This window comes from Chelmon rostratus, chromosome 5 (genome assembly GCF_017976325.1).
Source record: "Chelmon rostratus isolate fCheRos1 chromosome 5, fCheRos1.pri, whole genome shotgun sequence".
NCBI classification, from domain to species: Eukaryota; Metazoa; Chordata; class Actinopteri; order Chaetodontiformes; family Chaetodontidae; genus Chelmon; species Chelmon rostratus.
The window spans coordinates 10,141,928-10,168,731 of record NC_055662.1 but is presented as its reverse complement, the minus strand read 5'-3'; the positions used below and the strand labels follow the sequence as shown (position 1 = coordinate 10,168,731).

The following is a 26,804-nucleotide window of genomic DNA, read 5'->3' as shown; positions in this document are numbered from 1 at the left end:
GATAAGTTTGAATTTACGAGCATCCTGTTCAACCAGCTCCTAGATGGCTTCATAGGTGTTTTCTGGATGATTAGACCTCTGCTTATGTTAAAGGTGGTTGAAGCCACACTGGGAATTCCATGAAGTCACCAAACTATACGCTCTCTACTTCCACCTTATTCATGCATGTAAGCTTTGGTTTATTCAGTGAACCTCAAGGAGAAGGAACTGTGATTTAAAGGAGAGGAAGCACAGAAACACCTGCATCAGCTCATTTAAAACTTCATGTTCACAGATTTTGCAACTTCCATCACATTTTGTCTTAACTGGATAGAAGTATTAGTTTGCACATAAAATATACTAACTATACTATACTATAAACTAACCATACAGATTTACAGATTTACAGGTTTAATTGTTTTGTTATTGGTCAAACTTGCTGGAATATTTCTGTCTGATCTTGTACATCTACTTTCCAGACCTGGTTTCAGGGTTGGGGTTATAATTCGGTTCAGGAATGCATTATGTCACTGAGGGTCCTCACAAGTGCAGAAGCACAAATGTGTGTGTATGTGTGCCTGTGTGTGTGTAAATATGTGAGCGATAATAACAAAGCTGCTTGATCTGATTGCATAACTGTCTGCTAATACGGCAGCACCAGTGTTGAATGTAGATATTAAATATTAGAATTTGATCATTTTTCTGAGTAAAAATGCAGTTATTCTGTGTTTCAATTGACTCTTAATTTAAGTTTAAGTTAAAAAAAATAAAATAAAATTGCCATAGAAAACCAGAGAAATGAAATGGTCAGCAGACTCTGGCAGAGTGACCACCCACCTGGTAAGAAGGGAAATACAGGGAACTGTGCTATTCTGCTCTTAAATGAAGAATTCAGTCAAATACCTGCATCACAGAGGGAGGACAATTATCCAGGCTAACATACTGTGAGCGCTGAGTCTTGCACTGGACTATACTTTGCAGGTGGAATTTAGACATTTACACTTGTGCAACACTTAACATTAAATCACCCACCACATTGAGTCATTAATTCATTCATTTTGCAATAAGTGGCCAAACAGTATATGAGGTGAAGGCTTGAAGTTCCCCCCTTTGTGTTTTCTGCAGCACAGTAAGAACAGCAGCAGGTATGAGCCAGACGAGCAGCTGTAAGATTACTAGGTGGGGGATAAACTGTCTGCTGGCACACACTCATACACACTCACACACACACATACACACATTTCCACAGGCTGCAACTAGCTTAAGTCACCGCAACCTGTTTGATAACACCTTATGAGGAATAATTTCCACGTGCGTTTCACACGTTTAGCTGACACTAAATATCCACAGCAATTTACGCTGATGACAGTAAACAGTTAAAACAAGATTTAAATACCTATATGGCCAAAATCACATGCAAACAATAGCAAGCAGTGCAAGGTGACGGCTTCAGGGACGTAGACTCACACAGAGCACCCACTGTACTGCTGTATTCCTTCAGTGTGCATACAGTTAATAAAATAGATGCGGTCAAGGAACACAGTATATGCAGGGGAGTAAAGATGTGGCCAGGACCCCCTTGGAAAAGAGATTTTTAATCTCAATGGGCCAATTTTCCTGGTAAAATAAAGGTTTAATAAAAAAAACAAGATGTTTTCTCTCCAAACAGCAGCATGGACTATTTTATCATACTAATACAACTGTCATCATACACAAATTCTACATTGTTATTTTACATCTCTAAATCCTGCTCAAGGAAATGCATTATCTTAGCAGAAATAAATTGTGGCAAAAGATAAGGAAAAGCTACCTGGCCCCAAGCATTTACAGCTGAAATCTGCTACTTCCTGTGCCTTTCTACATGTTCAAACTACAGCTTTTATATTTTAATTAGAAAGGAGCAAGTTAGAAGTTATAAGTAACTATCCAGATTTTACCCAAGAGAGATTTTCTAATTTCTCACGAGAACCTGATGCTGCCTATCAAGGCTCTCCAGCAGAAACTCAAGCAGAGTGTTGGTGTCAATGCAATACTGTCCCACTCAAGTAGTTGCTAAGAGAGGAGAAAGGTGGGAGGGTGGGTGAGAAGGGTTAGGGGGTGAGGTTCAGTGCCGAGTGTAAAGCAAAGAGGGGTGAGAGCGAGCACGAAAAGGAGGGATACGAAAGAAAATCCCATCGTTCAAACGCAATTTCAAAGCTCTGTGTGCTCTAGCCAAGAGCCATGGGCATACAAAGAGGACTTTGTCTCTGCAGCAGAGGCTCATGGGATAGGGGATGGAGGAAGAATGCCCGCTGCCCGGCAGAAAGCTTAGTGTGGCTGCCACTAAAGGCCTGTTTAGTCCCACTCTTGACATGCATCCTACACAAATACCTTCCATCTCCTCTGACCTTTTTGAAAAACTCGGCACAGTAAATGGCTACATGGGATCTAATAGCACAGCCATTGTTTGTGACTGTACATGCAATGATAATGCAACTCTGCGTCGCCTCATTCAAAGCAAAGGATCACAGAGAGTACAGGAAATGTTTTCCATGCCACCAAGTCTGACATTCAGTATGCAGGGCAGCTAGCACACAGGCAGCGACCGGGGATTGAGCTGAATGCAGAGTAACACCCAGAGGGTGATTCATTGAAAGCACAGTATTTATACCCAGACCATCACGCTCTGGTATTTTGTTGTGATAGCTGAGGTGGGCAGATTCTGATGAGAACGTAACAAATACCAGCTGGGCGGCCAAACCTGAGATGAAATGACTGCTGCAGGTGTACGGAAAGTGCAACCACGTATTCTCTGTGCTTTTACTACAAACAACACAACACATGTCCACTTCCCAAGATTGTCATGAATCAAACACCTCTTAACAAAGTCCTGTGTGTTTACGTCTGATTTCACTGAAACAACCTCTGAAAAGCAAAAACATAGCGTAACAGTGAGCGCAGCTGGCTCAGAAAGGTGACTTAGCTAACATCAGCTGAGATTGGCCACAGGTTAAAAAACCTGAGTGTGATGAAGTGAGGGACACGCACCACACAATCAAATGTCTTCAAATAATTAGAGGACTAATCTCATGAACTACAGCAGTGCAGGGACAAAGGTATAAGCAGAGGACAGTCGTGCTGAGATCTAAATCCAATCAAAATGTGTTCAAAGATTAAAATAAGATATTCAAACACATACCAGTTGGGGAATTGTTGTTTTTTCAGACTGAGTTTTGCATGAGATGAACTATGTGCCACTTTCTCTTACTGAGGACTGATTCTCATTCATGTTTGCAGCAAAGCTGTTTTCCTCCCTTTGGTAGTGATCTGTTTAGCAAATCAAAGAACTGTTGATGTTACTGTATACCTCATGGCTAGGCAGAATCAACAGATCAGGATCGATATCCTCAGGGAAGTGTTAAGTCTAATCAGAGGAAGTGCTTGATGATACAACATTTGCTAACTGAAGGAAATGAAAAGGCAGTCCAAATACATCAGACACAACCATGAGACGCTGAATAAGGGCCACAGCCACAGCCTCAAACATGCTGCACGCTGTGCAGTGTTCACAAACTTGGCTAACCACAAAACCACCTTCCACTGATGGCAACAAACTCGTGCTCAGTCATGTCCACTGTGTGACTAATGCTAAAAGCCCTTTGAAAAGTAAGGTCTGATTTACTGAAGTAAATTAGATGAGGCAGGTGGACCAAAACTAGGTACAATTTAGCTGTGCATCTCCTATCGTCTATTAGGTAATGATGCAGGCTCTGAAATCTTCATGCAACTTTCTCCACATCATTGTCTAGAATGAGGTAGAATATTGATTATCTTTGTCTTAAACCCTTAAAATGTCTAAAATTGTCTTGGCTGTTTGCAGCAAAAATAAGGCTAGAAGATTTAAGAAGATTTCTACTGATATCATTTATTTTTCCTTACAAGGTTGAAGGATATCTCCAACAGTCTGTTCCTCTGTGGATAAACTAGTCTCAAAAGTCCTGAACTACGTATTTCCACATCATTTACAGTGCGTAAGCACAGGCGGTTTTACAGACCCTCCTATCAATTGTGATGTGTGGAAAAAGATGTTAATGAATTTCTTACACCAACCAGAATCATCCAGGGAAGGCCAATGCCCTGTGGAGCATATCTAGCATTGTGTAAAAGCTTTCAAAGGGAATAATAGTTTACTTTAAAAGCGACAGCTGTAAATATTGAGGGATGCAACTCATATTACTGTTGCCATGTGATGCGGGTAGCTCCAAAATGTCAACTTTTCAAGAACCAGAAGGAAAACAGCCAGGTTTCTACCTCGACCTTTCCATTCATCTAATCAATTGTGAACCTCTCCATAAATCTCAGGGTTATCCTTTGAATTCTTAGAGGAGCAGGACTCCTGCCAGCGAAGCATGAACATTCAATTGGAGACGCATTCAAAAGAAAAACATCACAGCAATTTTAACTTGCTCTCTCTGACATGAGAAAATTAAACCCATTTGTATAAGAACCAGGTTTCTAAGTAATCTTTTTAATCCACTTTGAGAGAACATTTGATCCTACTTAAAAGAGGAGGGGAAAAAAAAAACATGCTCATCAGAGTGAGCAGGGGTCAAATGGCCCTGCAGTGGACACACATGTAACCATGAGGATGGACTTGCAGTCCCTGCAGCGTCCATCTGACCAAACAAGAGGATTTTAGTCCAGACAACAGACAAGGGCCTTTCCCTGGGGGGGGGTGGCCCTGTGTCCCAGAGAGAGTAACCAAAGGAGGGCAGTGAATAACAGGAGGACACAAGGTCTCATGCATGTCTGTCAGTTTCTGCGTGGCTGACAGATGCCTGCAGATTTGAATTTTAGGCGTACAACCATTTCTCTAATGCAGAGCTGCTCTATAGCTCAAATCAGTAACTATTTTTTTCAAAGCAAAGTTTGAAAAACTGACTGGAATAATAACTCTGTATTAAAAATCTAAATGGAAATGAGTGACATTCACAATGTTGGCAGGTCAGTAAAATAGCTAATAGCCTCCCTGACAGCTAGCTTCAAGCTAATATGGCTGGTTTGACCCTGAGAGTTCAGCTAGGCCAGTAAGCTAAACAAGCATGACAGGTATGAAAAATATGTGACTTGTCAGTCACAAGGTAGCCACACCCTAAAGCACTCTCTGCTTTATCATCTTTTTATCCTCAATGTTCTCTAAATGGAAGCATAATTTCCAAAATGAACACCATGCTGTAAGGAAGACTGGAAACTAGCAAGTGAGACCATCAACTCTTTAGGAAAATGTTTACTGAGGTAATACAGGTAATAAATCAGGTGAGAAGTAGGGTTATTTTCTCATAAGCTTACAAACACTTCTTTCTGAAACCAGTGGAGTCGCCCCCTGCTGGCCATTAGGAAGAATGCAGGTTTAAGGCACCTAAAGGCTTTACTTTTCAGACCAGGAAGCTCCATCCACTATTTATACAGTGCATAACTGAGACACTTCGTGTTTGTCTTTTCTAATATGGAATCGTTTTCATTTAAGTTTGTTGCCCTCTCTAACCCTTTGATTCAATCCAAAGTCACCCTGCACGACCAGCTCTGTTTATCACAATGGAGATTAATTCAGTGTGGAAATTGCACTTGTTATCAGCAACACTGGAAACTGCCAAACCGCTATGTTGCCTGATGGTATGTGCGCTCAAAATCTTTGCCATCCAACATAAAACAGATGCATCTAACTGTAACAGAGTTTTTTTTAATCTCTGCCCTCTTTGGTTTTACTCAGCCAATATGATTATTTCTATCTCAACTCAAACTCCAGTGTGTCCCAGCACATTGCAGGTAGGCTCAGACACAAACCGTTTATTTTAGGAGGAATTGTTTATATTTTGCTGAGGATGTGCTACTTACAGTCACAGCTGTGTGTTGTTTATTCGCATCACAGTAGCTTCTCTTTATCATTTAATCTGCTAATATAAGTGTGCCTGGAGTCTCAGTCAATGCATAGAACATGTTGAAAATGTTCTATTCTACTGATAGTTTCCCCTGTCAGAAGAAGCCACAGTCTATTAATATGATAGCACCTACATTCTGCAAAAAAAAAAAAAAAACCTTGAAAGGGACCAGTGACATCAGCGTACTTAATGGTTCACATCAAATGGAATACGAATTGTACAAACATCTGTTTACATACAATACAGCAAATGAACCGATGACTGTACAACAATACCAATTGTACTGTGTGCTCTCTGTTTGTGTTATGCCATGTCACTGCACACTTCATGAACACCTTAATTCCATGACAGATTTGTACAAAAAAACAGCATTTATGCTACTTCAGCCATATGAACCAGCAGAATAAAGCAGTGTTGACTGTTAACAAAACGTCAGCGCTCACATTCTGCTGCCAGCGGAGTCGCCTTTTTCCATGAATGGAGAATTACCACTGTTGCTGTAAACACAACGAGGTGAGTAGGGTTCCACACGTTTCCCGATCTGAGTCTGAATTTCGTAGGAATCACAAATGTTAGTACAAAGGTACAAAAGAAGAAAAGTAATTTGAATGTAGGTAACTTCACACACACTGGTTGTCCTTTAAGTCTGCTTATATGCATTGCTGGGTTTCTGTTTTTTGTTTTGTTATCAATGTTGAGTGAAATATTAATATTTGCATGATCTGGAAAATGTCTCTCTTCATTTCTTTTGGTTTATCACATCAGCAACAATTCATGGAGTGTACATCTAAATATAGATAAGAAGAAACAATCAAGCTGTAATCTTCAAACATGTATAATCACAAAATATGCACTTAACGAATGAAAGACCCCAACAGAAAGGTCAGACTTTGCGAACCGCCACCACAATTACGAAACAATAACCTCGACAACGTGCTCCAGGCTATGATCCGAAGCAGCTCCAAATACAGGCAGCAGTTTCAATCGTCTTAAACCAAGTGTGAGCAAATGAACCGGCACGGCTGAAGAGTAACCGCGACGCTGTTTACTCACAGCAGGTTTTTACCCCACCCAGAACGCAGCCTTCATGGCCCCACGGATACGATCCATTAGCTTTGGCGAGTACAACTGCAATGTCTGCATGGTCAGCGCAAAGGCTCAATAACCACCCATTGTGATTTAGGGTTAGGGCTGGTGTTAGGCTTCAAAGAGGTAAAACAAGGACAAATAACCTGAAATCTGTTACAAAAAGGAAATACAGACAACCACTCTACAGCTACCGGCTGTAAAGAACCATCGTCAAGGTCGTTCAGTCAGATTAGCCTCAAATTTCTATGAACAACTGAAAACTACATCATCTGTCACCTGTGTCCTTTAATACCTTTTTGTACTGAAGTAGTTCTTATCCCAGTCTGAGAGTAGAGACCCACCAAGGGATTGCTGAATAAATCTGAGGGGTTGCAAGACAACTAACAAATGCTACACAAAATTAAGCTTCACCTTCAGGCCTCTAAAAGCTATTAAACTGAACAAATGTGTGAAGTGAACATCACTCAGGTTGTAGTGCTCACAGCTCTTGGACATGATCAACCTGTGACAATGAGTCATTGGTTGGCTTTAAACGGTCACAAGCACTGCATCGCTCTGTAGCTTTGATTTTGCATCTGGATTTATGTCCTGAAGAAAATCCCCCACATCAACTCATGTGTACACACTGTAAATCCAGTTCTGGCATATTTTGGTCCTCTTGTCACTTCATGTGAAAGCAGGCTTCACTGGAAATGGGAGTGGCCTCCCACATTAGTGCATTTGATTGAAAGCAAGGACATTTTAAGCCTTAGAGAGGACTACTGTTATACATGGACCCCATGTAATCACAGAATCAGCCTCTATCCTGTTTTTCTCCGGAATTACTGCATGCTATTGTTACCAAAAGACCCTGTCACCACAATTCAGGTGTAAATCTGTGGTTCCCATCCTATTCGGCTTGTGACCCCTTATGTCTATGAGCATGTGTTTATGAAGCGTTAAGCACATAAATCCAAGCATGATGTTCCCTTCTCATGTTGTTTCATCTTGATAGCTTTGAAAGGCCTTGAGGTAAAAATGTTCCAGACATAAAATGATTTGAGAAATGCCAGAAAAACAAATTTAAACAGTCAAATGTAACTTTTCATAACCATCCAACCTTGACATGAACATAGCAGGGAAAAATGCTAATATGAGTAGGAGCTGGTCTTACTCTTAAACTCGCAGTCACCCAGTGCAACCTTTCCCTCCTCCCTTTCTCTCATAAGTTTCCCTCAAACTGACCAGAGCTCTTTGCCCGAGCATCCTCAGATCGCAGCAGCTGCGCCCGGGGGCATCGTACTTTACACGGCAGCCAACCAGGAGCGCGAGCCCTAACACATATAGATGCTAACACACCCGCACACACACAAAGACAGATACACTTATGTCTACAAGCAGGGACAAAGGCATGCACTTACACACTGGACTCAAGAGACTCACATCAGCGCTGATACAGTTATATGTGAGGAGCCATTACTTCCAGTGAAAATTCGCTCTGCTCTGTCGAAACAGACCTGTCACTCAGCAGGACATGCTCGGCTATTTCTGGCCACTAACTGGACTCAGCAACTTCTTTGGGGTCAAAGGGAGTTACAGGGGCTTTTTTTCTAGAAAAGAGAGCAGCCTTCAGCAAAGACAGACATGAGCCCTAACAAGCCACGACATGGAGTCCATCAGAACTTACTGAGAGGTTTGAGGATGCTGTTGCTGGCCTCATCGTTGTTTTCTGTGTCCGACTTGTCAGAGGCATTCTCCATCAACCTCTCTTTCCTGTCCTTGTGGCTGGTTCTCCGGCGGTGACGCCTCCGACGGCGATAGCTCTTGGGCACGTGCACGCCGATGTAAAAGGTGTGGTGACCTGCAAAAAGCAAAACAGCACGTGAACTCTCTGACGCCAAAAATCCCGATAAAGTCGGCTTGCTACGATGCAAATGATGTTTTCACAGCTGACCTCCCGAAAACGACATGCAAGTGCAAAGGCAGAAAGGCCTCGACATTTAGGACATCATGACGTGACCACTACAGCGCTGCGAAACAAGTCAAATGCGACATCACCCTAACCCAATCCTAACCACTAACAGGGAACATTCTCACATCCTCAAGACAGTGCAGCAGAGCAGGGTTATAGGGGTTGCAGTACGCTGTCAAAATAAATATTTGGACAGAAAAAGTAGGATGTAGCACTGAAGACGCCAAGACTGCTTGCACGACTTCCACGCAGTTAGGTAGTTTAGGGTCAATGCAGCAACCAGTGCAATCCGTCAGTAATCACAGATTTCATGTTAACCTTAAAAACTCACATGCACAAACGATTATACTGAGGGGCATTTCCATTATTTACTCTACCCGCATTGATATAAATGGGTTGGATATCATATTAGAAACACCTCTCACTATGATGCAGCGTAATTTAACACGACTTGCGTGAAGGAGGCTGTTTGCAAGGTGTAGCAGTTTGTATCTGACCAATCCGCGATTTTCAGAAATGGTAATTTGGTCCCATAAGTTCCTGGACCATGAGACCCTAAATTTGACTCTGGTTCCTCCAGCTGAAACACAGGTAAGGTGTCTGAGTTCCATTAATGGCCGCTGGGCCCCTGGAAAAGCTCCTGCAGGTGAAACAGGCTACTTTTTGATAGATGATGGATGTACATTTAAGTACCTGTAGGTGTATAGTCTATAAGTAAATGTTTACTTTAATGCTAGTTTTCTGTACATACAGTGCTGTATATGTCAGTGAAGAGCTTCACATCCCACAACAGTTCAAAATGGCCACTAGGATCAATATGACCAATACTTTGTAGGCTGACTAATGTTTGCTCTTCAGTCAAAGGGTCCAGTTTTCGTACTTTTCTTTTAATTTGAACTGTACGAGTCGCCCAGAAGTTCAATTGAAACCTACATCCTTGATCACATTTCTGGCACCACAAGTTTATCCTTCCTAAGCAGAGGAAGACTGTAGAAAGCAACCTTTCACAGCAAACATCAAAAGTCCTCCGGAAACAAAAGGCTCTGTGCAATCAGTGTCAAACGTCGCCTTTTGGAGCACGTCGGGTAACGCTGAGCCAAGCGCTGCACATGACCCAACCAGGAAGTGGCTGAACCCCTCAACACAACAAACAATGATCTCTCTTGAAGCACAACGGCATTCATTATTCACTCGTATCACAATGCCTTGTTTTTTAAGGGTTCATCTAAATTCACTGACACTGCCGGTTCAGCATACCGAGCCGATGCTGAGCATCAGAGATGAGGAAGATTTGAAATGATTTGAACTTTCCTTCCTAAAAATGTGAAGGGATACTGTCAATCAGAAGGAATATTTGATTTGATCAAGCTTTCAAAAACAGTTTAAAATCGTTGAAGATTATATTTAGCTATATAACAATAAACATATATGCAGAAATACTTGGCAATCATATTATTTTATAGTTCCATCAGTCTGGTTCGGTAACTTTCCCCCTCATATGACACAGGAGCGTTGTCATATGAGGAGGAACTCTCCACCAGAAAACAGACAGACAGTTGGAGACAGACCCGCAGCGCCCACACCAGAGCTGCTGCCCACTAGGCTTTTGGGTCAACAAACACAGGGCCTGTCCTATGTTTATGGGATAACATAAAAACACTAGATCAATCGTACACGGCTAAAACCAAAGCGGCACCGTCAGCCAAAAAGGAATTTTGTCTACTCTCGGAAACAAAACTCGTGAAAGTTCAGTCAGGAGACGGCAGCAGAGCCGGTGAATAAATGCTGTGTTGTACCTGTCGTCCATGCTGACTGTGGTTATTCTTTTCATACCAGATGTTCAAACGGTTGTATTAATTTGACTTTTAATATCTGCAAATTTGCCCATTTTCATGAAACATTACTTTATTCTAACTTTACAAATGTCAAAATTGCTAAAGATGTTCTCAGCAGCTCGTTGAGGCAGAATGACCCACCTCACCCGTTCATTATAAACACGACACGGTTAAAGGCCCTGTTTTCACTTGTTTTTGCTGATTTAACCTTGGCTCAGGATGAAGCTAGCTTTGCAGAGCCATGCTGTTCCTGGAGCTACTGTATTGCACCATTCACAAAGGCTTCCTTTTTTTCCAGCTATGAGCAGCTCCTCAATTTCCTCCATGCATTGCATTGTGGGAGAAGAGTGTACATCATCAGCATACTCGCAAAGAAATATTTTTTTTTATCATGCATACTAACTACTGATGGAAAATTTTAACTTAAAAACCTGCTTAAATTAGTATGGAGCATGGAATTGGGACATAGTTCATGTAGTAATAAGAACGGCTGCCCTCTATTTTGCTGTGGCCACGTCTTGCTACTTACATAGCAGGAAGGGGTGAGGAAACCCACTTCAAAAGGAACGCAGCTGGCCAAAGAGGTTGCAGGTTTGATGTTGAATAATTCATTGAAATATCATGTTATGCAATATCCAAATGGCCAAAGCTGCAATTTCTTTGACAAAGGTAAATTATGTGATATAACAGCATTAGAATGAAGAACTGTTGTACTGCAGGGACATCCTGGCCCACTAATCTTGTTCTGCAAATGTAAGAAATCATATTTGTATGGTACAGACCCCAACGAAGGTCACATCATCATGATTTTAATAGCTTCAGTAAAAATGAAAACTGTGATGCAAGAATGATCATTCCCACTAATCGTGAATCACATCGCAATCTTAGTATCTGTCAAAATAATCGCATATGATTGTTTTTACTCTATCGTGCAGCCCCAATGCCGAATCTCCATCAGCTTTTAGTCAAAAAGCATCATTTAACCTTTTCATGTTAAGTGCTGGCAGAGACAGTTTAGCAGAGGATTTTTGGGAACCACCACAAGCCGTGTGAAATGTGCTTTTATTTGTCTGTTTACAACGCTGTTGGTCCGCGTGGTGTTTTGTCAACATGCAACACGAGCAGTCCCCTCCAGTCAGCACATGGGGCCTGAACCATTTTGTGTACCAAACTGAAATGGAGCAGAAACTACGCCCGCTTGACTCAAACCAGTACATGCCAGTCAGCCGTTGGAGCGCACCCAGTGAAAGTTGTCACCCACACAGCCTGGCTGACTGGACCTCAGGAGTGATAACACCTGTGTGCGAGTGTCACAGGTGTGTACCGAGCAATCCATTTACTAAAGCAGTACTTAAATCTCAATATTTTGATATTACCTAGGGTTAAAACAATCAATCAGCAAATCCAGACTGACACAACAGCTGTACAACCACCAGAATCAGCACTGTTGTCCTCATGACGATGTGACTCTGCTCTGCTCCTCGGTTTGCAATACAGCAAGGAGGCATTACAGCAACACCCACAAGCAGATGGCTGGACAGCAACAATAACCGAGAACAGAGACATAGACAGACAGAAAGAAATAAAGACCACAGTGCCATTTCGGCTGATAGATGAGCAATAAAACAGAGCACAACGACGTTTGCACAGGCTGAACGATGACTAGAAAGGAGCTGAGACTGATGGACGAGAAGGAATAAAAAAATAGTCAAGTCAAGGAGCTGGAAAGGAAGATTTGCACGCTGCCAGAGCAGCTTTGTGTAACGACTTCCTCTTCTTTTTTTTGTGTGTGGAGGAAGAACTTCTTTTGGAGCTGCCCGTAAGCACACACTGAATGAAATAAAATCCTGTGTGCTGGGAGGTTTGTTTAGCTCACTAGATTTCTGAGGAGAGGCAACGCCACCGCCAGTTTCCCCAGTAACCGCGCCGCTGGGACCTGCCCAGACCAGTGGGGAGGATGGCAACACGCCACACAGCATTTACAGCATGCTAATGCTAATACAAGACAGCTTTAAAAATATACTCTTGGATTAGGGAGAGAAGAGGAAATTTACTATACTCCTGGCTCAGCTGCAACAGGCAATATATTGAAACTTTGAATTATATCACAAGAATGCAAACATGCATCGCTTTCACATAACGTCACGCCAGATGTGAGTGTTTGGGTGCACAGGAGCTTGGGCTACGTAACTCAACCGTCTATCTTGAGCATTAATTCCGTCTCTGACGCAGAGTTCAGATACCAAATGTTTTGCTTGAGTGACCCCGCAGACTAATCAACACCAGATAAAGATAATTTGGCCATCGGACCAACGCTCCTCTTACTTTTATCTCGTACAATGTGACAAATGTCAGGCCACCTCATCTCTTTCTGCTCAGTTTATCATTCAGTTATCTGTCAGCCTTTGAGTCGCGCTGGCGGCTCTGAGCGAGCAGCGGGGAGCAGACTGAGCTCAGCGGAGACTCCAAAAAGAGATTTAGCCAGCAGACGAGGACACACGCAGACACAGCTGAGACGCTGGTTACGCACAGGAAGTTAGAGAGATTGAAGAAGGGTTCAAGCCGCGGTGACACCTGACTAAATGTTGACCTCATGGGGGAGACTAATTCCAGTGTTGACGCTGTCATTACATTCATGTGTGCAACTAAGTTACCTCACAGATCACACCAGCGGTTTTGCATGTTTTGGCCCGTTTACTACAAATACACCTTCATTCACAGTTTTCCCACGGTGTCACTTTCATTTCTGTAGAGTACCAAAACCACTGAGCAGACTTTTGAAGCCTGCTTAAAAAGTTGAAAATGTATGAGCGCACTTCAAATCTGCTAATGTTTGATCTGAGTTGCATTAGAGCTGCATGCTGTTTGATTTGAAAAGCCTGCTCTACATTATCATGCACTGATAATGTAGCTTAAATAAAAAGTGAATGCTTGATGTTCAGTGTGATGGATTCAGTCCAGTTGATTAATACTGTGCAGAAATCAATGGAAACCAGTGGTGCAGAAATGGCATCTAAAATATATGAAACTCTCCACCATGACTTTGAAAACATTTGGCTAACATAGAAAAAATATTACCTGTAGTAAAGGAGCTAAAGTGTGTTAAAGTATTGGTATGGCCCAAAATCAAGTCAAGTTTAGTCATTCAGAGTGAATGAAGGAGCCGTTCCACCAGAAAACAGAAACAACACATGAGGTTCTTGGACGGTAAAACTGGCTCCATGCCAGGCCCTTTAATCTGCTGGACCAGAACCAAGGCACCGGTGATGTTGGGTGCTAATGTCATCACCATGTAAATCTGGCCTTGCTCCTAGGCAACAAGAAGCATCCTGAGCAGCGAGGAGAGTTTGAGGTTTAAAAAAAAAACAAAACAAAACACTGAATCAGTTTTGAATTAGCCGGCTCTACGACAAATGAGTCCAAAATAAGTGAAATACAGCATGTTTTGGACAGTTGGCTAGGAAAAGCTACTATGAATTGTTAAGAAAAGCTGGGTTTTCTATATCAGTGGGATAGAACGCTAAGAAATGCTAAAGCAGCTACATAAAGGACCACTCCACATGCCAGCCTACTGATACTAATGCAGGAGATATTACCTATTACTCCTTACTTATCTGCAGGCATTGGTTAAAGACATTTTAGCGTACTGGGAGGTTTTCTTTCCTTTCTCTTTGTTGTGCTATAGGTCTTTGAGGGGATTAGTGAGGTAAACACAGGGTCACATGTTGCGTTCTACATCTTTCTCATGCCAGCTCGCTAAACAGGTGAGCGTCACAGACTACGCGCAGGAAGTTTGGCAGCCTCTAAAAGGCTAAATGACGGCTTTCCTGTTTCTCTCAATGAAAAAAAGGAATATTCAGACGAATAAAGTTGTTTAGGAAAAACATGAATTAAAAAAGAAAAAAACGGGTTTTAGGTAGCAAAAAAGAGGTTCAGTGACTTCTGAGCTGCTTCTCTGCGCAAACATTTCATAAAGAAGCGAATCCTTGAAGAAATACTGAAAACACTGCCGTCTGCCTTTCTGTTGCTTTACCGTCTACATCACATGGGAGGTACAATTAGACTTTTTGGATCACAACACAGAGACATGAAAGGCAAACTTACCCTCTACCTCCTCCTCGTCACAGATGTGCTTGAGTAAGGACGCCCCCCGGTCCAGCACCGCCTCGTCCTCCATCCTGTAGTAGTAAAAGAGGAAGAAAGACTGCTCACACTTCTCTTCCAACGACAACGTGGAGCCATAGCGCTTGGGCTCGTTCACCTGCAGTAAGTTTGGACTGGGGCTCAGTCTGGTGCTGCTGGTGGCGCTCATCTCCACCCATTAAAGACGCATTGACAGACCACGGCTACGGACCCTGAGACAGCACCTTAAAAGATCTGCTTTTCAGTGAGGAAACTACCCTCAGTTGCGAGGACGTGTGTCGTCCTTGAGGAGGGCAATGCGAGCAGTCGATAGGTACTATGTCATGGATTTAATCTAGCGGAGGGGGGTGAGGGACAGGACAGGAAGTCTCTGCTAATTGAGTCTGATGGCCAGAGAGGCGCTGCTCATGCGTAAATAAACGCCCGGCGGAGTGAGGTTTGAAGCCATCGCAGTCTGGATCTGGCTCTGTCTCCGCTTCACCCTTTACACAGTGAATCAAGGTGTTGCATTTTATCACCGGGGGGAAAAAAAAAACATCTGAAAAAGTATCAGTTAGTGCTGCGTCTAATCAGCCACACGCCCACACACACTACAAAGCCTCTCCATCTGGTCAGTAATGCCTGCCAGCCCCCCTTCTCCACCGCCCTCCACCTAAGAAACAAGTGGGGCATCACATGTCTGTCTGCTCATCCGCCCTTACAGGATTACGCCGGCTTTACTTAAGTGACAAGACACACACACAACCCATGACAGGCCGGCGTGCCGGAGCCTCCGCTGCTCTCCAAGACGACGACGCATGCGGTCATCCTCACCTTATACTGTTTCCCAACAAACAGGGACGAGAAAAAGGATTAAAAAAATGGTTCATTCAGGCCGGCTCAGCGGCTTTGCTTGTTTGTTTTCATGGTGAAGGCAATGCAGCATACAGTCTAAGACAGCTACTTGCATGCCGAGTGAGCGGCTGCCATGTAAATGGACAAAAACAAATAAATCACTGCAGTCTTTTACACAAACAGCAAATTCCTATGTTGCCTTATAATGAATATTTACATTAAACACACATCAGAAACTTTGTCAGGATGAACAGCGTTAGCAGCACACCCCCAGCACACACGCACACACTCATTCACCAACAGTAGCAGAATACTTAAACCCTGGGTTTATCCTAATTGGATCACTGACAATTTGGTTTGTTGTGAGAAACAATCGCAACATTTTTTGTTGTTTGGAACAAGTTTGAAAGAAGTTAAAGGGTTCATAATTGTCCTTAAATTAAAAATAACAGTGATCTTGATTCAGTTTGGCCAGAGAAAAATCTGAGCTTATACAATAATAATTAGATTGATCATTATTATTAATATGAGTAGTAACAATTGTGGGAAAAGAAGGAGGAGGATTGGTATTATACAGTTCTTGGATTAGTACAGATGATTGGAGAGTCGCTTGTCCACTCACATCAGTAATGTTTACAAGAACGTCTTTCATGAGGCAGCGATTTAACATTGCTACTGTGTCCGGCACCGAGGAGACATACATTAGATGTGATAACGCCATTAATACACTCAGCAGTGTTTCAGCAACTTAGTCCATTCTAGGTCAAAGTGGAGTGGGCAGCATGGCGGGGAGATACCCTGGACACACCGGCCTCAGAGGTCAAAGGTCAGTTACAAAACAACACTCTTCCATCTGGTTGGGATTCAGTGTCCCGCTCAGCGTGAGAAGACATTCTCCGCCCGCCGCAGCATCATCACCTTCACGTCACGAGATCGAGTTTGTCAGCGTCAATTTCCATGCGATCGTGGTGTTTGACCATATCAGCTTTATGTGTGGACAAACAACTCTCCAGTCAACTCCTGTGGGGTAAAAAAATAACACTGGGACACTTCCTGTGTATAGCAGTGTGAGCTCCTGAACTCACCAACGACAATTCTTGTAGAAATAAAGCTGCTCATGTTTAGTTTTCATTTGTTTTTTGGTCATTTTCAGAGCAGACAGACACTACCAGTATGTTGTTGTGCTTTATTACTCTGACTGAAAGTAGTTTTCTCCTGCAACAAAATTATAGCTACTTTCTTCTATTTCATAATAGTATTTTTATGATTTCATACATATCTTAGTAGCTGGGTCAATCTAATAACATTGCGTAAAACTCAGATACAGCAGGCTGATTGATTCCTCAGAAGTATCTCAGCAAAACCAACTTATCAAGCTTTAGCTTTGATGTGTGGCTGTCTGCTGTGAGTCAGCTGGCAAAGAGTTTCAGAGCAACATCATGATTCAGCCACAGATCAAGGCTGCTCTTTATCTCAGGACACCACCAGCTTCCCTGCTAACTACTTCCTCCATTGCCACCTATGGCACAGTCAGGGACATAACAGGCCAAACTCCCCTCAGCCTGAGCTGACCACCACCCATAATGTGAGGCTAAGAGTATAAACCCACTCTCACTGGTGCATATCAATAATCTGCCTTTCTGGAGTCATTCTTAAAAATATAGAACTATTTACCTTTCCTCCTGCCCCCTTTTTGTCCTGCTTTGTCTGTTTCTAAAGTGATATCCTAAATTTCCCAGGATTTTTTCACCCCTCAATCAAAATGCTGCAAAGCAGATATTTTACAACACCACTCCAATTTGCTCCTACCTGCAGGTTGCAGCATTTCCCTTATGATCACATGTACCTTTTCTTGATGTATTCTTTGTTCCTAGAATTAATTTTAGTTTGAAGCAAAACAATCAGAATAAACTCTGACAGAGACTGTTGGGGGGTGGGAGTCATAAAATATTGGGCAGAGTTTCCAGTTTTACTTTTTGTAGTTTTGACATGCTACCAAAATGCTAAACTTTGTAATCAACCAAGAGAATATTCCCTGGGGATATAACAACAGAAGAATAGAAAAGGGATATCTTTACAGAATGCAATATTTGACCAAAAGAGGAAAAGGGAAAAAGAACAAAAAGGGATCAAGGAATGCTAATTATTTAGTGTAAAAGTTTTTCAGGCTGGATTTCCAATATTTTAACGAAGGTATGTATGGATGATCAATAGCTAAACCTTTGAATAACCTTATTGCAGGCCATGCAATCAATCAAAACTTGACAAGCTGTTACTTTGCACTCATGACTGTGTATTATCTGTCTTTTGCTTCACAGATAACATATCAGTCTCCCTGTCCTTGTAGTGCCAACAGTAATCTGCATGTAGCCTACATTCACTATCTGTCTGGAGAGGAGAGTGTGGTCTCTGTACCTGAGCTGGTGCAGCTGTCTACTGTGTGTCCAAACCGAGGAAACATCAGACAGCCTGAAGGCACCCGACTGTGTTACTGTATACAGTATCTGCCGTAGTCGCCGCATGAGATATGAATAAATGTATCTGGCATCCTGTTCTCCAATCAAGTTTGCAAAGTCAAATCCCACATGCAATGAAGGCAAAATGTCATCAGATATCAGTTTTCCCTGAACCTCAGAGGGTTTCTGCACACAATAAGGAGGATTCCTACAGTTTTCGTTAAACCTCGTCAAAGCTTTGTGTCTTCGTCAATTGTCACACGAACCACAGCACAAGCCTCCACTGCTTACTCCAAATGAATGGGGCGGGTGACAACGGGGAAACAAAAAGCAGTATTCAGCTGGGATTTAGCATCCTGGCCTTATGGTTCCAGTATCATCATGGCAAATGTCAAGTATCTGTTTCGCTCAGCTGAAGCTATTCTGGCTCTGTTTTTCAGCATTTTTCCTTGATATTTAATATCCGCCTTTTTGTGTTTTGGACTTCTGTGCAACACTTGACTTGAAGACGCAATTTTTTATTTTTTTCTTACATATCTCAACAATTAAATTTGTGCATTTCAAAATCACATTGAATCCAGATGATCGCATGAATTCAGACTTATGCTTTTCTGATGATGGCTGATGGTTGAGCTCAAATTAAAAGATCTATCCAGTAGTTTGGTAGTGGGATGCTTTTAAAGATGCATAAATTAATCAAACCTAAGATCCAATATATATTAGTGTCCTGCTTCTAAATTGCAGCTGTGACAGGTGGTGTGTTTAAGGTCACTCTGTACAAAATCCTATCTAAAGTATGTTTTTCTTCAGGGCTCGGATCCCTGCAAAGCAATTACATGGCGGTTCATGTCTTGATGCTTAAACTTTAACATGTTCAAACTTTAAATGACCTTTAAGGAGTCTATTAACTCCCAACCCCGTGTAGCTTCAGTGTACACAGCATGCTGATCAGGCAAACATATGGAGCAGCTCACAGTTAAGTCATATGTGACTTAGAAATACAGCAAAGTCAGCTACAGCCTGACTGTTGGAAAGCATAAATTTGGCAGACAGAGCAGATGTTGGAACTTGTCAGCCTCATTACCACACCACTTGTTCCTGAAGTTCACATGATCTATAAGCATTTATTCCTCCTCACATTAACCACCTGTACATGTTTATAGGCTCTAGTACACACAGTCCATTTATTTAAGGTCGAGTAGCTCTGCGTGGAGTGAAAAGCACTCCTGTAAAGCTTGCTAAAGTCACTTACTTCTTGTTGCTGCTCATCTCTTCAGGTTGCGTGTGATAAATCTCCTCTCTGAATGTGCTGAGCAGAGCGGATCACCCGAGCGGCTGCTGATGTTTGACCTGACAGAGTAACACATGGAGAGGTAATTTCTCTGCACGTTGTGGAATCAATGCACACTCACAAAGTCTTGTAAGATAGAGGAACACCCTGAAGAAGAAGACGAAGGATATTGTACAGCACATGTAGCACAATAAGACTTATTGTGCCCCTGCTGTGGGTCCAGAAATTAATGGCCGATTTGACTTAAAAACACAATACAGCAGAACATTATGACAGGAGTAGGCCAAACCACTGGCCCACTTCAAGGAAAAACAATGTGCTGACACCCTCTTAGTGCACCATTTCAAGAACTGTAATGTTGCCAGGACACACTACAGATCAACAGCAGTTCATAATACTTTGTTTGAGCATTACAAATCACACTAACTGGCCCAGCAATCCGCCTGACCAAAACAAACCGCACGCCAGCTGCGCATTTACGCACAAGCCACTGACACATTATAAAGTGTTTGGGAGGGGAACTTGAGAGCACGCAGATAGCACGACTCAAGATACATTAAAAGTGGCATAAAACACGGTAAGCCCTGAAGGCAACACTCGCTGTAAGGAAACGGACAGGAATATCAGGGTGGATTATGCTCCAAGCACCTCTTCACACACGCACACAAGGCCTGAAGAAATGAGTTTCAGTCGGAGACCACTTCGAGGTGGAACAGGAGTGAAGCACTTACCGCTGTATGCTCTGTCTTAGGCTGTGCGCGTTTGGCTCTTGCTGTCACCCCTGCGGTGGCATGAAGGTAAAGAAGTCCACTTCCACTGCTCGGCTCAGTTTGTATATGGCATTGTGCGGCGGCTGCGCTCAGCATGCTGCCACCTCTATCTGCTGGACCATCCTTCTGTCAACGCCACTCCTCCGGTGGGAGGTCAGACTGCTCCATTGCTGCACGATCATCACTCTTCTTCAACCCCCCCAGTGGGTCAGCAGTGACTGAACGCACACAGTTCAACATGAAATAATCGATCTGTCGGCGTTATTGGGAAAAAATAAACTTTTAGAGAATATTTGCAGTTTTGTGTAAAGTTAAAAGTTATCATAAAAAGTAGTAGTAATGAAACATGCATAGGTCTGCAAGAACATATAGTATAAAGGCCTGCGTTTATCCTAATTAGATAAATAGTCCGAACAGAAGTGCATGAGAGAACGTGCTTGATACTGTGGAACCACAGTTGGAACAAATTGTTGATGTATGTGTAAGTACATGCACATTTTGGGCGTGAAGCTATCTGTGGCACTGGTAAAATGCTGTTTTTAATGAGATATTATTATCATTTTGTCCTTTATCTCCAAATTAAAAAGATAGAGCTTCCCTGTGATATTCCTAAACTTGCATCGTTCCTTTGGGATATTTGTACAGCATCTCTCTGCAATGGACTGCAGGATAACTACTGTGCCTTCAAGTGGGATTGTTTTTTTATTTCAGCTGTGAATTGTGTCTTTTAAATCTCCAGCGCCATCTGTTGGAGGCAACATGGCAAGATTGGCCGTCATTACCTTCACAGCATGAATTGATTGTACACCCATTAATGGCATGTCATCATCAAGGATTACGGCTGTGGATATTAAAAAGATTCAACTCAGTGATTCATTGACATCTTACATATCCTATTAAAGTTTTAATTAATGAAATGCAACCTTATACCTCTGCTTTATGTGCAGTTTCAATCAGTCCCACATTTTCTATAGCTGCTGTCATTAGGCTGATAGTTGCCTAATTTAACTTTAACCAAGGAGAGTTGAATGCTGACTTTTATTTAAAAAATAACATTAGCCCGTTTACAGTGATGCCACACATAGCTCAGGCACTCAGCTATTGGACAGATTAACATAATTTTAGCCGCTGTCCCGACATCATTGACTGTTAGCTAGAACTGACAACTCTTACAGAAAAGTAACAGACGGTTTTTGGTGATACTAAATCAAAATTTGTTTCTGGAAATCCTTTCTGCACAATTTCATAGCAGTTTTAATGGCCCACGCATGCACACTTCTATAATGTGCTACGAGAGGATGTGGCTCTGTGGCCTCATGAAACAGAAAATGAACCTAAAGGTATGCTGACATCTTTGAGCTGTGTGCTATTATTTGCGGCAGCAGACAGAGAGCAACAGTAGCATCACATCAGGCATGCACATGCACATGCATGCTGTGTAAGTGCACTAAGCGCTTTTATGCTCACGTACACACAGTTTCAGGTTTCAGGAAGATGGAAACAGACATATATATATACAGTATGTGAATATATGAATACTGTCCACTGTCTGTGGCCTGCATAAGTCAGTCTGTGTCTGTAAATTGTTAACAAGAATAAAACAGTGAAAAAGTTCTGAGTGCAATAGGCACTCTGCCACCGAAAAGTCCAATAATCACTTACTGCTACTTATACCTCTGGTTTGGTCTCCACCAACTAACACCAAACTTTCTCCAACAGCCGGTTGCTAACTTTGGCTCTGATAAACCCACTGAACCCAAGTTAATGGAAGCTTGTTTGCTGAAAACAGCTGCCTGCTGACACAGGCCAGATTAAAACATAAACTAAATGAGCCGTAAAATCAAAACAACGAGCAAATACAGGGAAAGAAGCTCTGCAGAGCTGCACAGGGCCGAAAACCCTGGTTTCGTCGCGATGAACAATGCCTTTTCTATCAATCTATCTAGTGAAGATTAAATAAAATGTTAATAGAATTGGGCTATAATACTAAGATTGCTTCTTAAGTCACACTGTAACAATGATGACATGGTATTCATTTCTAATCCAGTCTATTGCACTGATCTAAAATTTTGCACACTTTTCAATATTTTAATGTGGATTGACATTGTTCATATAGAATGGTATGGTTTAGCCCATGTCATCCAGTCTCGGTTTGCACATGTTTAACTTGTTCTGCTGAAGAGAGCACAACTAGAAAGGACACACTGGAGAAGAGGCGTGCGCTAATGTTCAGCTGTTCAGAAGCAGGAAACCTTGTCTTCTGTATTACATAACACACAGATTCAACATGTCAGCTTTTTTTGAACGTCTACACACTAACCTTGGTTGCTGTGTAACATTTTATTCTTGCATGGCACTGAGCTCACGTTTCCCAAACCTAGGCTGAAATTCATGTTGTAACTGGAGTGGAACATTTAACTTGTGTGAAAATCAAGTTTAAACTTTACTTGCTCAGGATGTCAAATGTTTCAGGTGTCATCTAGAGGAGGGCACGCTCCGATACCCGATACTTTTTGGAAAGTTAGGCACTATTGCCAAAACATGACTTCTGCTGTCAAGTGACTTTGTTGTCTGAGAGCCATTGTCTATCAGCACCATCTAACCTCAGACTGATTTGATATCTGGTTTATTTGTGAAGATAGGTTTCAAAAGTCCTGTAGAGCAAAACTGAATTTATACATAGACTTAAAAAATATGCTTACACATACATCTGAGGGGGGAGATTAATGAAAAAGATATTTAATTAGGGAATTTCAAACCAACACTACATGGGCAGCTGAGACAAAGCTTCATTTTCTATTAACAATACATATTCATGTTTATATTTATGTTTTTAAAATGTTCATATTTGATTAAAAAAAACACATACATACATCGTGAGTATTGGGACATTTTAATAAATCGCTACTTATATAAAAAGATGTTAATGTATGTATTGTAATGAATGTATAATAAAAACCAACATTGCAAACATTTGGTTGCCATTGTGCCAGAAAATATATATATATAGTGTAATTATCAGTTATATTAGCATAAATAAAAAGATTGCTATGATTTATTTTCCATGGATGATATCATATATACATGGTGTAAAATAAGTGTGTGGTTACTTTGTCTTTTGTGGCATGTCTTGCTTCACTGCTGCACCTGTATTTTTGTGTCTTATGAGCCATTTGGGCTGCCCATCTTTATACAGCTGACAAAAATTAAACAATTAATAAGTCATCTATACAAGAGGAGTTTTATATTCAGACAAGATCTACTTTCTGACACTTCATATGAGCAACATAATAAAGTAAATAACAAAAAACATGGGAAATAATGTGTGCAGTTAAGGTTATTGAGGCTGTGTGCTAAGATAAAACATTTTGGTGAGTGACTTCCTCAGCATGATTTTCTAATGGCTTTGCATGATTATTTCAGATAAACAACACTTTTACCTGAAGGTCTGAAAATCAAAAGTAAGAAATTGCTGTCTTGTATTTTTTACCTTCACAAGTTGAATTTTCCACAAGTTGAAATTTGTCCTCAAAACAACGTTTTATGTTTTTATTCATAACACAAAATATTTTTAAGGCTAACATCAGTACGACATATCTGAGACAGGTTAGTGTGGGAAGGGATTGTCCCTCATACATGAGTGTATAATGCAAAACAGCTGCTGTTTTACATATTTACAGCCCAAAGCATGTCAGCATTTCCATGCTTTCCCCCACGTATGACAAGTTCATGTTCATGGAAAAAGGCAGCAAAGTTTGGAGAGGCGCGAGGACAGCGGGCCTGGAACTCATTCCGTTCACAGTTCACCCAGCTTTACTTCAAATTCAATTTCAAAAGTCCATTAAGTATTGGACTTGATTCTCCCTTTAAGGGGAGATTTGAGAGGTATTTGCATCTGCCCTTTGTAGTTCAAAATGTGTTCGATGTGACGATCGGATGCTGCTGTTTTGATCCCTGCTGTCTTTCCGCAGGGCTTTATTTTGTGCCTTTGATGTAAAATTGTTCCAGGAAAAATAGTTCCACCTCGCCTGTTCTCTGAAATTCTTCAAGCCACACCATGACATTAAAAATGGCATGAGTTCTGGGCGGTTATGTAAAAATGTCTGCAGTGGCAATGGTTATCAGATAGTGTTCATTTATTCAATTAATTAAAGTGTTACAGCACTGATACAGTTTTAAAACAGAGGCAAATTTTTTTTTTACATGTTGCTTTAACTTTTTCATCATCAGTTTGAATGATCATTGCCCTTTACACACTTTCGCACCCAAGTCTATCCTGCAGAGGCATTTGTGCCATCAAAAGTTTAAACCCCTCAGCTGAGCTATCGCCGTGACAACTGAGCAAACTTCATCCGCTGATGAAGACTGAAGACCAGTGTACAGTTACCAAGATCAAAAATGACACATTAGTTGCTTTTCTAGTTGGCTTTAGCACAACTGCCTCAACCTGAAATCAGTAAATTGTGGGTGAACATCTTCTGAAAGAACGTTGTAGAGATTCTGTGGAAAAATAATCATCAGTAACCCCAAAAAATAAACCAAGGAGGAAGCCAGAGGTCAAAGGAAATGGAAATTGTTAATGTGAAAGCAGGTCATAAACACATATGACAAGACATGTGCTGGAGTAATGTCCGCTGAGAGGAAAAAATAGCCAACGGAAAACTGAAAACACTCCAGTTTTCAAGGACTATGTGAGTTTCACAAAAGAGCGGGGTCTTGAACTGCCTTGAAAACCGTCATACAACTTCATACTTGGTTCTGTTTAACAGGGATTTTCTCAGGTCATAAAAGTATTATGGTCCTGATCAGTTATAAACGGGTATTGTTTCGATGTAGTGAGAAAACGGTGGCATGCTGTAATGTGTGCATTAGCTGTTGGGAAGATGTTCTCATACAGACGTGAGGTTTCAGTGTACAGTAAGTTATGTGGCAGAGACCTGTGAGGGGAAAGAGAGAAGCCTCCTGCTGTGGCCTGATGCCCTTGTTGGGCCCAGTTTTGAGTGACTGTGCTTTAAAAACAAATGAGGGGAACTTATTTTCAGGCCATATATTTCAGGAATAATATTTTTTAATACCTATTCGTTCATGTGTCATTTTTATTTTCATCACATGATACAAATAAAAAGTGATTTTGATAAGCAGCTTATTCTACATTAACTGTTCCAGGTGATATTGTATGCTGCAGTATGTTGTATTTGAGGAAGTGAGAATCCTTCATGTAGTTGCTAACATGCTCACGGTGACAATGCTAACAAGCTGGTGGTTAGCAGTTGTTATGATTGCATGATCAAATTAACAGATGGGAATGTCATTAGGTTGTGCGTATCTGGATTTAAACTAAAGTATTGGACAAAATGTTTCGGGTTTTTTTTCACCTGATCATGGTGCTAAAGTAAGGAGATCACCAACGTTATTATAATTCATCCTGAGGAGGCTATCAATTTCATAGCAATCCAGCCGGACATTTCATTCAAAACTGCATGTCAACCTCAGGGTGGTGCCAGAGGAAAAATCAGGGCATCACCAAAGTCACCAGGGTTCATCCTCTGGGAAACTTGAATGTTCATACAAAAACTGCAATCTATCCAACGGTTTTTGAGATATTTCAGTCTTGACCAAAGTGGTGAACTGACTGACAGAATAACAATACCATCCCTGGCTCGCTGCTGGCATGCACATGAAAGATACATTCAAAACTAAATTTGTTGTGTTTGAAGCTTGAGGTGCGCTGACATACATACACGTGAAGCTCCCAGCTGGTGGCATTCCTCACGATCTGTGGAGCGACTAACTGAGTCAGTATCGTAGTCTTCAGGTTACTGTTAAACTGTGGCAAAAGAAAAGCCGCATACAGATCTGACCTGCTGGTTTCCGTTCCTTCAGGCACACTCTTCCCCTCAAGACAATATGCAGGCCTACTTTATGTTATTGCTCTAAAAAAGATCATGTAATGCAGACTGTGTTTTGTAGAGGCTCAAAAGTACTGTTTGTGACATTGATTTACCAGGCTTTAATGAAGAGTCTGTTTGATGTCATGCTGGTTAACACTGTGGGGCCAGTAATTTCACTTGCAGTAGAGTCCACAAGCTCAAAAGTTACTCTCTCCATCAAAACACACGCATTTCAAAACTAATAAGTATGTATTGTATTATTGTATTATTGTATTGTATTGAGATTGGTCTTATATATCCCAAATATCAGATTTGGCAGGTGCAGCTGGTCAGGATAAAGGTCGGCAAAATGTCTATGAAATAAGCAGCCTCCTGCCATGTGTCCATAGCATCAGTCCTGCATCTCCTCCTGTTGTTCATTCTGGGTACTACATGTGTGGCAGACTTCGCCCTGTTTTGTACTGTCCACACTTAAAATGTATTAGCAACTTTAAACCAGATTGGAGCCTCATTAAATCCTGTAGTGACATGATTTACTTAGTTTGTTAGATCCAAACTTGGCATCTAAACTGAATTTTATCACCATGGTCACCATAAAATTTGGCTTTAACGGCTAAACTTTATTGCCCCTTCTTTTACATCTCGTC

At 41.6% G+C, this 26,804-nt stretch overlaps 1 protein-coding gene across 2 annotated transcripts in view; it reads right to left on the bottom strand.

Annotated features, from left to right (window-relative positions):
* The window catches only part of slc4a4a (solute carrier family 4 member 4a), a 54,784-nt gene extending 34,445 nt beyond the window's left edge, over nucleotides 1-20,339 (bottom strand). For both annotated transcript variants that reach the window (XM_041936903.1, XM_041936904.1), the window contains exons 1-4: nucleotides 20,228-20,339; nucleotides 19,458-19,555; nucleotides 14,877-14,950; nucleotides 8,653-8,826 (exon numbers count right to left, since the gene is read on the bottom strand). In XM_041936903.1, coding sequence (XP_041792837.1) covers nucleotides 8,653-8,826; nucleotides 14,877-14,950; nucleotides 19,458-19,474 — 265 coding nt within the window. In that variant the 5' untranslated portion in view covers nucleotides 19,475-19,555; nucleotides 20,228-20,339. The remainder of the gene's footprint in view (nucleotides 1-8,652; nucleotides 8,827-14,876; nucleotides 14,951-19,457; nucleotides 19,556-20,227) is intronic.
* Nucleotides 20,340-26,804: the final 6,465 nt, after the last annotated feature.